This window comes from Diadema antillarum, unplaced genomic scaffold (assembly GCF_040938485.1).
Source record: "Diadema antillarum isolate AM-2024a unplaced genomic scaffold, OU_Dant_1.0 scf00000096, whole genome shotgun sequence".
In the NCBI taxonomy this organism is placed as follows: domain Eukaryota; kingdom Metazoa; phylum Echinodermata; class Echinoidea; order Diadematoida; family Diadematidae; genus Diadema; species Diadema antillarum.
In genome coordinates, this window is record NW_027270985.1 from 889,252 (window position 1) to 902,362 (window position 13,111).

The window sequence follows — 13,111 nt, forward strand, 5'->3', positions numbered from 1 at the left end:
TAGAAATCAATAAAACTTAGAATGTCAATGTAAATACGATTTCAAAACATAGTACAAAGGTGTGTGAATGAAAATATGTAGAGTGCAAAATTGGGTGAAAAGGTAGTAGAAATGTAACATGAATATTCGCGAATAAAAAAAAATTCTTATTGCAACTGATTGAAAAATTGTCCTACATCAATGTAAATAAGCACTGAATTGATCAGTGTTTTCTTACACTACTTATGACAAAATATATCATGGGTATACATGGACATACTCGAGCGATGTAGGGCAATTTGTCAATCAGTTGCAATAAACAACTTGACGCAAGAATCTTATCAATTTGAAGTTGAGTTCATTTTGAATTTCCTGTACATACATGTATGTTAAAATCATTAAGTTACTGTACATGCATATAATTATGTTTGCATAATTATAATGTAAGAAGGAGCAAGGACTAGTACAATGTATTAACCAGCTTTAAAGTACAGAAGATATCTTATGGTCTACTCAGAAGTATACAAAAAGAATGGTTGACACGATTCCAGGGCGTTTTAGCTACGTCATTAAATCGTGTAGGCCACGGAGTGCGATCTCAGACTCAGGTTGATCCATGAAAGACTTGATATGATCAATTGTGATACCTCTTTGATCATTATTATGATCAAAGAGGTATCACACCTGTTTATTAGGAATCAGGGTTTGCTTTTAGTTCTTCTTACAGAGTCGCTCATGTCAAAGCTATTCCTGACTTCATGAATCATTATGTATCATGTGCTTTTGCGTATTCCTACTGTTACCTAACTATATGTTGGTCGGGTGACGAGGAATCTTGCAAGCGTATTACAGGTGGCTAATTCGTTCTGTTCTGATGTATTTTATTTGTTTTTCTTGCTCATTTTGCTCTCTTTTCCTTTACGTTTATTTCCTTTCTTTCATAATTGTTGTTACTAGGTTGTTTGTTTAACAAGACCAACATTTTCATCTAGGGATCTATACATTACAAGCTCTGCTTTTTTAGTAGGTCCCCACATTTCATGTTTGTAAAATTGTCTTCTCTTGTATTCTCTGTAATTACGACGCTTGGTCCAGTCTAAAGTTCAATCGATATTACCATATTATTTTTGTTTTAGATGTGGAACAATGAAATCAGATCAGATCAAATCAAATCAATTTAAAACCTCCTTGAAATACATGATCAAACTACTGAACCGTCATCTCTCCCCGCAGGCTACGTTTGAGGTAAGCCTCGCGTTCTGAGCCTGTGAAGTTTTGGATGACGTAATCAAGTTTGGTGAGCGCCGCCTCTGGTGTGATGTCAGAGAGGGGGATTACCCCTGCCTCTATCAGGACCTTAATAAACCAAGATAAAACATCGAACAAAATTTAATAAGCAAACTCACGGATCAACAAAATTCAGATCGATCCTTGTAAACGCGAATTTCATGTTTAAGAACGTGTACAAAACAATAACAATGGTTTTCTCATCTTGCATAAAAAATCAGAGTCACAAAAAAATCTAATTAATTTCTCAAATAAAGTCATGCTCTCAACTCTAGGTTTTGTTTACTAGTGTCTCCTTTGCTCAGTAGTCATCTAGGTGAGTGGTCTACCGATCTTAAAAGGCAGAACCATTTGCAGATGAAACAAAAATCCAGCATTAGTGCGTCAAAATATTTGTAAAATGTGAGTTAGGGATAGAAACAAGCAATGTAAAAATTTGAACTAGTATAATCAATGTTAAGTATTGTTAAATATTGAAATGTGAACAATATAGTTATAATAAAAATGTTTCCAGACTAAACCGTCTACAGTTATGGTTTAATGAGAAAAATAGTGATATCTCCTTATATTTCAGGCTTTATTGCAAAAATTTTATGTGGTAGGATGTTTTGTGATACAACTGACCTACACTATGCATCAAAAGTGATATCTTGAACATTTTTTTTTTAAATCACTGCTCCCAAAGGTAAACAAGACCTTTAAGTATATTCTGGCCTGATCTTATTCTAAGGCGGGTGTTAAGCCCCTACAATGTATTTCTGTCAAAACAAGACTTACTTGTCCGGTCTCGTAAGCCGGTGTGACTTGTCCGTCAGGACACTGGGTGCAGTTCACGATCAGTTTGCCGCCCTCAACGGCCTCTTTGATAGCATTCAAGATGTCTTTGCGGTCTGATGGAAAGTTCCCCGCGCCGTACGTCATCAACACAACGCCCTTGATGTCAGTCTGTAGATGTGCCTTCACCTGTTCAATGTTCAATCGTACAAAATTACGTTTTCAATTGTATAGACGTTCATCAAGCAATTGATTTTGATTTTCACTTTCCGGTTGAGCACACTCGCTAAAGGTTAAGTTTTTTAACAACAAATTAGGAAGAACCCTTAGAACTGCGCTTCTCAACATTTTTCAAACCCGAGGCCCACATTGGCTCCTACAAACTTTATTGAGGCCCAGGAAGATTGAATATGAATATTCGTTTCATTTTTGGCGGCCCACCTGCGAGAGCTTCGCAGCCCACTGGTCGAGATTAAGTGGGGCTTTAGAGTGTAAAAAAAAAAAATACACGTCTCAGTGGCGGATCCAAGAGGCGCACGCCCCCTTTATTTATCGTTTAAAACAAAACAAAAAAATAAAAGAAAAAGAAAAAAATGAAATGAAACCCGGAAGTGGCACCAGATATATCAGTTGCACCCCCCCACCTTTACAGAATTCCTGGATCCGCCCCTGCGTCTGCGGAATAACCATTAAATCGGGGTAAGGGTGGAGTCACACTGTCCCAAAATTGACACAAGACGGCAATACGAATATTTATTATGGACTTTTCAATTTCGGGTGAAGTTGACCCGGAACTTGGTCAAAGCCAATCAGCAGCCGAAGCATGCAAGTACGACGCCTACTGAAAGTCACACGATGGCACCCGAACCACACACGAAGGCTACACGAAGATGTGAATCCGAAGGACAAACGAAGGAAAAAGAGATGTCTACATGAATTTGAAGATTTTACCACCGCTCACGAAGTTGCTACAGGAGCCTGAAAAACTCCACCATCCATACGATGGCTTAAGATGCCTTCACGAATGACCCAATGTTTATACGATCAGTGGCTAATTGGAACATTTCCTTTATCCTGTGTTCATCTTTGGTCAATTTCGCGACAGTGACGCCTACATAACAGAATGATATCAGTGATTAGTCTGTTTAATATTGCCTTCTGGCGTGGTAATGAGGGTGATGTTATTATCGACTATTGTCTCAAACTCATTGTTTCGAGGGTGACATTATACCGACTATTTCCCCGAACTCACCGTGTCGAGGGTGATGTTGGGATAGATCCAAAGGAGATCCACTTCGGCTGTCATGTTCGCCTTCACACTGAACTCTTCACCAGGTTTCGGTTGACGGACATTAGTCCAGATCACTAACCATGATGGAATGAACGAAATAAAAGATGTCACATTGGAATTAAAGGGGAAGGCTAGTAACTGATCAGTGGGAATCAGTGGAAATGCTGGGAGATGATTGTTCCAATCCTTATGGGATTCATTCAAGAGTTCATTGTATTCTATTGTTGTGTGAAAATGATTTGCTTCAGAATGGTCTCATATTCAAGTAACGTGCAGATTAGTGCTTCCAGGTTAGCGTCCCTGGTCAGTGACGGAGCATTAATCTGCACATTACTTGAATATGAGACTATTCTGAAGCAAATAATTTTCACACAACAATAGATATACAATGAACTCTTGAATGAATCCCATAAGGATTGGAACAATCATCTCCCAGCATTTCCACTGATTCCCACTGATCAGTTACTAGCCTTCCCCTTTAAACAATGGAGGATGAACGACGGTGCCAAAGTGATCATTCATCAAGTAGCCCTGGTTTACAATGTACTGTCTGATTTGAACTTAGGAAATACTACGTTTTAGTATCATTCTGTCCCATGGAGTACAGATCTATGCTATTGACATTGCTGTTCAAGAATGAAATTCAAAAGTGGTAAAAGTTTAACAAAAAATACATTCATGATTTACGAATGTTGGTACATAATATGAATATACAAATGTTTTTTTTGAACATATCCCCTTTCTTTTGGTATTATATAGGTCTAAATATCCTTACTTTCTTTAAGCGCCAACAAAACCCCAATATTTCATCCTGATTACATGAGTACACATGATAATTATGTACACTTCGAATCACGAGCTCAAGTAGATGTTGTTAGTACACTGCAAAAAGTCCGGTGTTAAATAGTGAACACCGAGCTGGTGTTAAATTTTCGGTGCTCATTTATGGTGTTAAATTAACACCTCCGGGTGTCATTTCCAAATTTTAAACTGTTTTTTGAAGAGTTTCTTAGTAACTGCACTTTTTGTTGATTTTTAATTTAAACAAGACGATCAAGAATTTTACATTAAAATACTAGATTTTTGAAAAAATGTGAAAATAAATTTACACCAAAGTAACACCAGCTGGTGTGGTCTCTTATTGAAGCTGGACGGGTGTTAAACCATTGATATCAACACCAACAAATATCAAATCAACACCATGTGGTGTCATTTTTGAATTAACACCAGTACAGTGTCAAAATAACGATTATACAGTGTCAAATTAAGACCACAAAGTGTCAGGTGAACACTTTTCAACACCATCACAGTGCATTTTTAACACCTGTGGGTGTGGTCCTTTATTGAAGTTTGATCGGTGTTAGATTTAACACCCGTGGTGTTAAATCTAACACCGATGTTTTTACAGTGTATTTATTGATGGGCCTGTAGTCACCTTGAGTGTTGGTGCCCACGAAGGCGAGTGGCGGGAAATTCGGGGATTTGAAGGCATCTAGTCTGCAGCAGGAGAATTTCATACTTCGGTTGCCACGGATCAACTTGCCGTTAAAAAATAGAGTGACCTGAATGATAGAGGGCGTAACGTACATCGTGGTTGATGAGTTTGTCGGAGTGTACTTGAACGGTGACGCGGGGGGGGGGGGGGGAGAAATGGTCGTATACCTTCCTTGGTGGGTGTAGGGGGTGGGGATATAAGGTCATACTTTAATTCATTTCGATCATAAATCATCTTCATGTTGGGGGAAAATCTATGATCATGTATAGGCTGAAATTTTTATGATCACCGAGAGATATGATTTACGAAGAATTTTGTTCGACATAATTTTACTATATGATAATCTTACGTTTTATTCTTATTAAAAAAAAAAAACTGTAGCGTGGGGATTCACGGGAGGCCCGATCTATTCGCTGTCCATCTAATCCATGGGCCAAGACCCGAAAAATGGGTTGTTGGTACCATCTGAGGTGGCACAACCTTTTTGGTGTCAGTTTGTTTGTCGGGCATAGATATGCTTATCAAGCTATGATAGCATTTCCAAATGAGTAGCTTAGTCATAATAAATGAATTTTTAACCAATTTGGTCTCGTTTTTATATCCATATACGTCTGAATCGAAACTAAACCGCTATACAAAGAAGAGCACTGCCTTCTGTATGTCCACAGGTGTTCTGTTGTAAACGCGGTGTGCTTAGTCTTTAGTCAAGGCAGCGAAGGGAATATCCAAAGGGTTATGATGTCCACAGCTGTCACGCGGTGCGCTTAGTCTTTATCTAGACCAATGTACCGTTATCGTATCTAAAGTTCCTCATAAAAGGGATTATCTATACTGTTTTTATACTACCCTATCAACAAATACATCAGTTTTAAACAAAAATCACTCTGTTCATTGACAATATCATTCATTATAATGTATCGTAGTGTATCGGTACATTGTTTTTGCATTATCTTATATTGTTGGAGGGAAATAAAGCGACATTGGCGTGGTATCAGCGTTTTCACCGTAGCGTTTTCGTCGGAAAATGATAAATAATTGAAAGATACGGTAAAATTAACGAGGAATTGCTTTTGTTGTTGTTGTTGTTTTTAGATAAAAGGATATACACTGTATCATACGCTTTGGATATTCCCTTCGCCGTCTAGAATAAAGACTGAGCGCTGTGGACATCATAACCTTTGGATATTCCTTTCGCTGCCTTGAATAAAGACTAAGCGCACCGCGTTTACAACAGAACACCTGTGAACATACCACAGAGCTGCATTTTACAGCTCTATGGAACATACAGAAGACAGTGCTCTTCTTTGTATAGCGGTTAGTTTCGATTCAGAAGTATAGGGATATAACAACGAGACCAAATTGGTTAAAAATTCATTTACTATGACTAAGCTACTCATTTGGAAATGCTATCATAGCTTGATAAGCATATCTATGCCCGACAAACAAAATGACACCAAAAAGGTTTTGCCACCTCAGATGGTACCAATATCTGGCCTGGCCCATGGACTAATCGGGGAACATTCGTAAACCACGAACAGCACCGGACAGCTGATATGTGCATCGAAGCATACTCTCATCGGTATTACACGGTAAAAAAAAAAAAAAAAAAAAAAAAAAAAAAATCTGGTCGGGAAAGGGGTAGCCAGACCGCTAGTTTATAGCACAAACCCTTGCTGGTTGTTTAGCTGCCTGCGTCAAGACTACACTTTGCCATAGGCCCTGTACTGTAGCGTCTCCCAACAGTCCAAGGGACAGTGTAGTTTGCAGGCACAAACCCTTGTTGGTCGTAATAGGAGTCTGCATGTGCCAAGACTAATACACGTACCACTGCACTGCAGCCTTGAGAAGCTACAACACAGGGCCTATGGGGCAGTGCCGAAGTGGTGCATACAGTAGTCTTGGCGCAGACTCCTCTACGACCAACAAGGGTTTGTGCCTGCAAACTAGGGACAGTGCCAGTTGAGTGCATGTAGTATAGTCTTGGTGCAGACTCTGTTACTCCCAACAAGGGTTTGTACCTGCAAACTACCCGGTATACCCTGGGACCCAGGGTAGTTTGCAGGCAGAAATTGACCAGGCACAATAGAACACAAACACACACACACACACACACACACACACACACACACACGCAGGCACATACGCTCACACATTCCTTTATGTAAATACATACCGGTATACAAAAAAAATGTCACATATAGGGTATACAGACATGATACCTTGCACATGATAAATGTCAGACCTACTTTAAGAAGTTCATACCTTTTGATTATTTTACATGGATGCTATCAATGGACATTTCAGCAGGGACACTAGAGAGAATTTAAAATTTGTGTGAAATTGTGTCATGTTTTTTTTTTATTTTTTTAATGTTTTTATTGAACAATAATAACATATGCACAAAAATAGGTATAAACACACTTGACGCAACAAAATTGTGTCATGTTTTACTGGCCACACAGGCTGCTTATCCTATACAGTGTATCTATTATAATATGTATATGCCACAAATAGTTTTTTCAAATAATGCAAAAAAAAAAAACACCCTTCGTTGTCTACTATACAGTATGATGTATGACTTGATGTGTAATTGCCACAGTTAATGGCAACTAAATCATAAGCATGAACTAAATTGTGGCTGTATATGACTCCCTGCAAGTTTATTTTCTTTCTTCTTTTTTTTCGGGGGGGGGGGGGGAGGAGTATACAACTGAGTATCTCATAAATGAGTAGTTGACCAAAATGCTGATATAAAGAGAACACAAAAAACAGTCACTGCACATGCTCTGGGCATGCATGCTATAGTTAAAGGGGAAATTGAAGATGAAGCTAGCGTTTTCATTCAGTTGGTAATTTGACGTTTCAACTTGGTGAGTAATGTCCAGGGCTAATGGCAATCATAAACTATGTTTGCAGTATGTGACACCACAAGTTGAGTTTTGTTTGTGTGGGGCTGGGGGAACTGAAGATAATGTATCTCCAGAAATAAGCAGAGACTCCAACCCCAATCACCTTCTGATCTGGAGATTCTCCCGCCCGAGACCCCTTGCAACGGCGGGAGACTCCAAGTTGATGTGTGCGAAGCGCGAAGTTCCTAGGGTTCTAGATGTTCTGTGGTGCTATCTAAGGCTTATTTTTTTCAACATACGATATAGCAATAAGTAAGAAATCATTTCCACCGGAAGACACAGACCCAGGGCGGGGAGAAATCAAATCTCAAGCGTGAAAACGGGAGATTTTGCAAAAATGGGCTTTCGGCGGGAGATCTCCCGTCGAAAACGGGAGAGTTGGAGTCACTGAATAAGGAGTTTGCCAAATTGCTGATGTAAAGAGAACACAAGTTAGATCAAGTTCACACTCTCAGCCTGCATGCTTCAAGTATATTCAAAGGGAGCTAGTCAATGCTTCAACTTGTTGTGTACTGACCAGGGGTCAATGGCAGTCTTTGCAGTATGTGACACCACAACAACAAGTTGAGTTTTGTTTGTGTGTGGGGCTGCGTAACTGAAGATAGTGTATCTCCAGAAATAAGGTGTTGAAAAAAGTGCTAATGTAAAGAGAACACAAGATCAAGTTCATACTTTCAGCTACTGCATGCTACACGTATATTTAAAGAGAGCTTAGTTAAATATAGTCAATGCTTCAACTTGTTGTGTACTGACCAGGGTCAATGGCAGTCTTTGCAATATGTGACACCATAATTTGGGTTTCGTTTGTGTGGGGCTGGGAACTTAAGGTAAAGTATCTCCAGAACCCAGAAGTTTACAAAAGTGCTGAAATATTACAGCATTCTGTATGTTTTAAGGAAGTTCAGCAATACATGTACACAGTCTATGTAGAACACCATAATTATGTGTAAAGATGTATTATTGTCCAAAACAATGAGGTGACATGCACTACTGAGTTTGAGAACTGATGGATATTATTTCTGATTTTTTTTTTGTAATACATAAAGGGTGGTTTTTTTAATCAACCAAAACCTAAAAGAATTCTCATTTTAAGATTTTCAAAAGAATCATGTATGGATTGAGAATTGGAATTTGCATTTTAAATGCAAAAAAAAAAGTCAGAAAAGGAAAAACTCCAAGCTGTATCCGACATTCTGTTATTAACATGAACTTTATCAAAGTTATGTTCAATGCTCTGATGATGATATCGTTTACTTCAATGTGTTATACAAATGGCATTTAGTGCTTCTGTGGTTGGTCTGAAATTGAAGTGTACTCACAATGAAAGGTTTATTTCAGCATTTTCTGAAAAGCTCCAATTGTGTCTCATAAGGTGAATACATAGTAAAGGACAAGTAGACGATGGGGCCGGTAAAACATGATACAAATTCACACAAATTTTAAATTTTCTCTAGTGTCCCTGCTGAAATGTCCATTGATAGCATCCATTCAAACAATCGAATGGTATGAACTTCTTATAGAGCTGACATTTATTGTGTGCACGGTATATCCTGGCTGTAGAACCTATGTGACATGTTTTGTATACCGGTATGTAAATTTTACATAAAAGGAATGTGTGAGCGTACGTGCGTATGTGCGTGTGTGTGTGTGTGTGTGTTTTTTTTTTTCTATTGTGCCTGGTCAATTTCTGCCTGCAAACTACCCTGGGTTCCAGGGGCATACTGGGCAGTTTGCGGGTACAAACCTTTGATGGGAGTAACAGAGTCTGCGCCAAGACTACTACATGCACTCAACTGGCACTGTCCCTCAGACTGTTGGGAGACGCTACAGTACAGGGCCTATGGCAAAATGTAGTCTTGATGCAGACACCTGAACAACCAGCAAGGGTTTGTGCCTACAAACTAGCAGTCTGGCAACTCCTTCCCCGACCAGATATTTTGTCAGTTTTTATATTTTTATGATGTACACCCATAGGACATTCTTTTAGACCAAGTTTGGTTCATGGGCTCCATGGGGGTAAATTACACCCTCCAAGGGCCCTTTTCGGGGGGGGGGGGGGGGGGGGGGGTCCCTGGGGGCCCAACCCGCCCTCCGGGACCAGGCTGACGCACATTTTGTTACTGAGGAGGGTGGCCCCAGCAACTCTGAGGGGTCAAACCTTTTGGGCTTGATGGGGTAAATTGAGTAGTCGCTAGCTCTCTGGCTATTACACAGAGATCAGCGGCAAAGCTGTATACAGTTCGTTACGGGGAATCTCGAATAAATCTGAGCCTTGCCAGCCTTCTCACTCCGTGGTATCCCTTACAGGGTCTTTAATGAAAGGAGGAAATTACACAGAATATCTTTCAAATAAAAGACTAGCACTTTACCGAGTGTGTGATCGGGTTGGGCAATATAAGTTCATACTTTCCTTCATTATCTTGTCTTCAGATTTTGTTTGAAAAACGGTATATGATTAAGTATAGATTGAGATCATTTTTTTTAAGCTGGTGTAATGAAGTGTTCTTAAATGTATTCTGTATCAATGATTATGACCACCTTTCGTGTTTCTCCTTACCTCAGCTATCACCAAGCCATCCTCAGGCCGAGAGTAGCTGGCCATGGCAAGGGGCGCCCAACATGTTGTTCTCTCCATCGCTGCGGAACTCGGATAGCGGAATCTGCGAGCCAGTGATGACAACAGGCTTGGAGAGGTTGTCGAGCATGAAAGACAGAGCCGACGCCGTGTAGGCCATCGTGTCCGTGCCGTGTAGGATCACGAACCCGTTGAAGACGGTGTAGTATCGTAGGATATCCTCTGCCATGTGCACCCAGTCCGCGGCGGCGATGTTACTCGAGTCCTTGATAGTCTCCCACTCCAACATGCTGTAGAGAATGTGGCTGCCATCCTGGTTTCTATGGATACCATCACAACGGTGAAGAGTTTAAGCATTATGACGTAATCTCCACAAGACCCTGACAAGTTTACATTATTGGGGTTATCCCACGAGACGGACATCCACGAGTCATACAGCCCACGAGAGTCCATGAGTCATATAGCCCACGAGTCATCTCGACCCATGGGTCCAACATTATAGGCAAGCAAGGCACACGAGTTCGATACTACAGGCAAAAATGGGCCAACGAGTTCGACATTACATCACCGGGTTTAATGTGTCGGTCTCGTGGGCTTTGTTTGCCTTATAGTGTCGGACTCGTGGACCTTGTCAGTGCCTAGTGGCGGAATCATGGGCCCTTTAAATCGTTTGCCTAGTGTCGAGTTCATGGGCTGTATGACTCTTGGTTGTCGAATTCGTAAAGTGCAGCATCCACACTATTGGCATCTTAAACGGTCAGAAACATCTGTCGGTTAGGCTCTACAGAAGTCATTCGTAAAAGTGCTTCCCCAATAGCTGTTAATGGTGATAATAATGCCAATGTTTTATAATCATCATTAATTGAATCGTCATTAAGTTATCAGTCATAACGAAATTATTTCCGGCAATGCACATTACATCTTTGATTAGAATGCAATATATGTATTTACCTCACTGTGATTATTGTGTTATCTTGACTCGGAAAGAGTTCAGGGAGAGGTAAGTTAAAGGACAAGTTCACCTTCATAGACATGTGGGTTGAGTGAATGCAGCTATATTCGTAGAACACACCAGTGAGAGTTTGAGCAAAATCGGACAATCCGTTAAAAAGTTATGAATTTTTGAAGTTTCTGCTCAGTCACGGCTGGATGAAAAGACTACTATAGCTTGTGATGTCACATTAGTACAACGATATAAAGAAAGAATAAAGAAAATTCAACATATTTCCATTTTTCTCGCATAACAAAAGAACACTCAACTTCTCTCTTTCAGAAGGCAGGTGGGAATAATATTACCCTTAACATACGTCAGTAGCAAGTCAAAGAACTGTGCACTTTATTCAAAAAGTAAAGTTTTGTGAAATTCTCTCTTTATTTTCCTTATATAGTTGTACGCATGTGACATCATATACTGTAGTAGTCTTCTCTTCCAGCAGTGACTGCGCAGATACTTAAAATATTCGTAACTTTTGAACGGATTGTCCAATTTTCCTCAAACTTTCACTGATGTGTTCTACTAATATTGCTGCATTCTCTCAATCCTTATGTATATGAAGGTGGACTTGTCCTTTAAGATAGGATGACTATAGACACAGCCAAAGTGAAGTTCAATTTATCGAATCCATGGTATGCAGATTAGTATTAGATATCCTCTATTTATTGTCTGAAAAGATCGAAAAATATCAGCCCTTTTTGTAATGACATTGACATCCCAATCAGGTATCGGTTGAGGTATTGAGGGTAATTACATGAGATCAAAAGTGCTGAGGCCCTCGATACTGTCCGCTGGCTTGCCGTACACTGTGGGCGTTTTGCTAATGAAGTCTGGCAATAGTGTTTCACTGGCACCAAGACTGCAAACACGGAGGAGAAATATTCATTTAGTCAAGGACATCTGTACGACTGCATCTACAAACACAAACACACACACATACACACACACACACACACACACATACACACATACACACACACACACACACACACACACATGTATGCATGCATACATCTATGTAATTGATATATTGCATTGCAAACGCCATATTCATGTTTCACTGCTAATACCGCCGTGCATGTTAATTTATATCAGATTGCTGTTGGTGTTGGAGTGCATGCTAATCTATGTAATGTCGCTGTTTTTGCTTTATCATGATTTTGTTCAAGTTTTATTACAGTTGGTTGCTTTTCGTTATGTTGATTTCCAAATGCCCTGAAGGAGACCCGTCAAGATGTCGAAAGCTGATGGCATTAAAAACATTAAACTAACGCTACGTCCGATGGCTACTTCTTCCAGAGCGGCACAGTTAAAGAGAGAGTGGGAGAGAGAGAGAGGGAGAGAGAGAGAGAGAGAGAGAGAGAGAGATGAGAGGGAAGGAGAGAGGGAGAGAAAAAGAAGGAGATAATTATAATGTACTAAGAAAAGAGTGTTTTCCTATTGACTCACCTCCATTCACTTTCTTCATCCCAATCGTTCCACCAGTGTAGATGACAAGAATCTTAGGAGTTTCTTTGGTTTCCATGGTTACACTGTTCACTGCGGCAGTCATCTCAATATTGCGCCTCGTAAATTTACTGTTTAAAACAAAATATCAATTAAAGATACTATTTGAATGATAAAGGTGGTTAATTTTACGTCGACTATCTCAATACTCTGTAACTCTTGCGATCTTTTTAATATACACAGATTCAATTAAAATAACATTTCATTCATTTCATTTTATTTATTTCATGTCATTTCATTTATTAAGTTCCACACATATCACATTTGTGACACACATCTAAAGATCAATGACTAGTAACAG

General features: G+C 39.6%; 2 protein-coding genes across 2 annotated transcripts; both read right to left on the bottom strand.

Moving 5' to 3' along the window:
* Positions 1–1,185: 1,185 nt before the first annotated feature.
* On the bottom strand, positions 1,186–4,920 carry LOC139718546 (L-asparaginase-like). Its single transcript, XM_071630015.1, has 4 exons — positions 4,767–4,920; positions 3,293–3,405; positions 2,044–2,229; positions 1,186–1,335 (listed from the first exon to the last, which is right to left on the bottom strand). The coding sequence occupies exons 1-4, from the start codon at positions 4,918–4,920 to the stop codon at positions 1,186–1,188; spliced, it is 603 nt and encodes a 200-aa protein (XP_071486116.1).
* A 5,394-nt stretch (positions 4,921–10,314) lies between these two features.
* Positions 10,315–12,829, bottom strand: LOC139718547 (L-asparaginase 1-like). The gene is made up of 3 exons (XM_071630016.1): positions 12,754–12,829; positions 12,059–12,134; positions 10,315–10,630 (listed from the first exon to the last, which is right to left on the bottom strand). The coding sequence occupies exons 1-3, from the start codon at positions 12,827–12,829 to the stop codon at positions 10,315–10,317; spliced, it is 468 nt and encodes a 155-aa protein (XP_071486117.1).
* Positions 12,830–13,111: the final 282 nt, after the last annotated feature.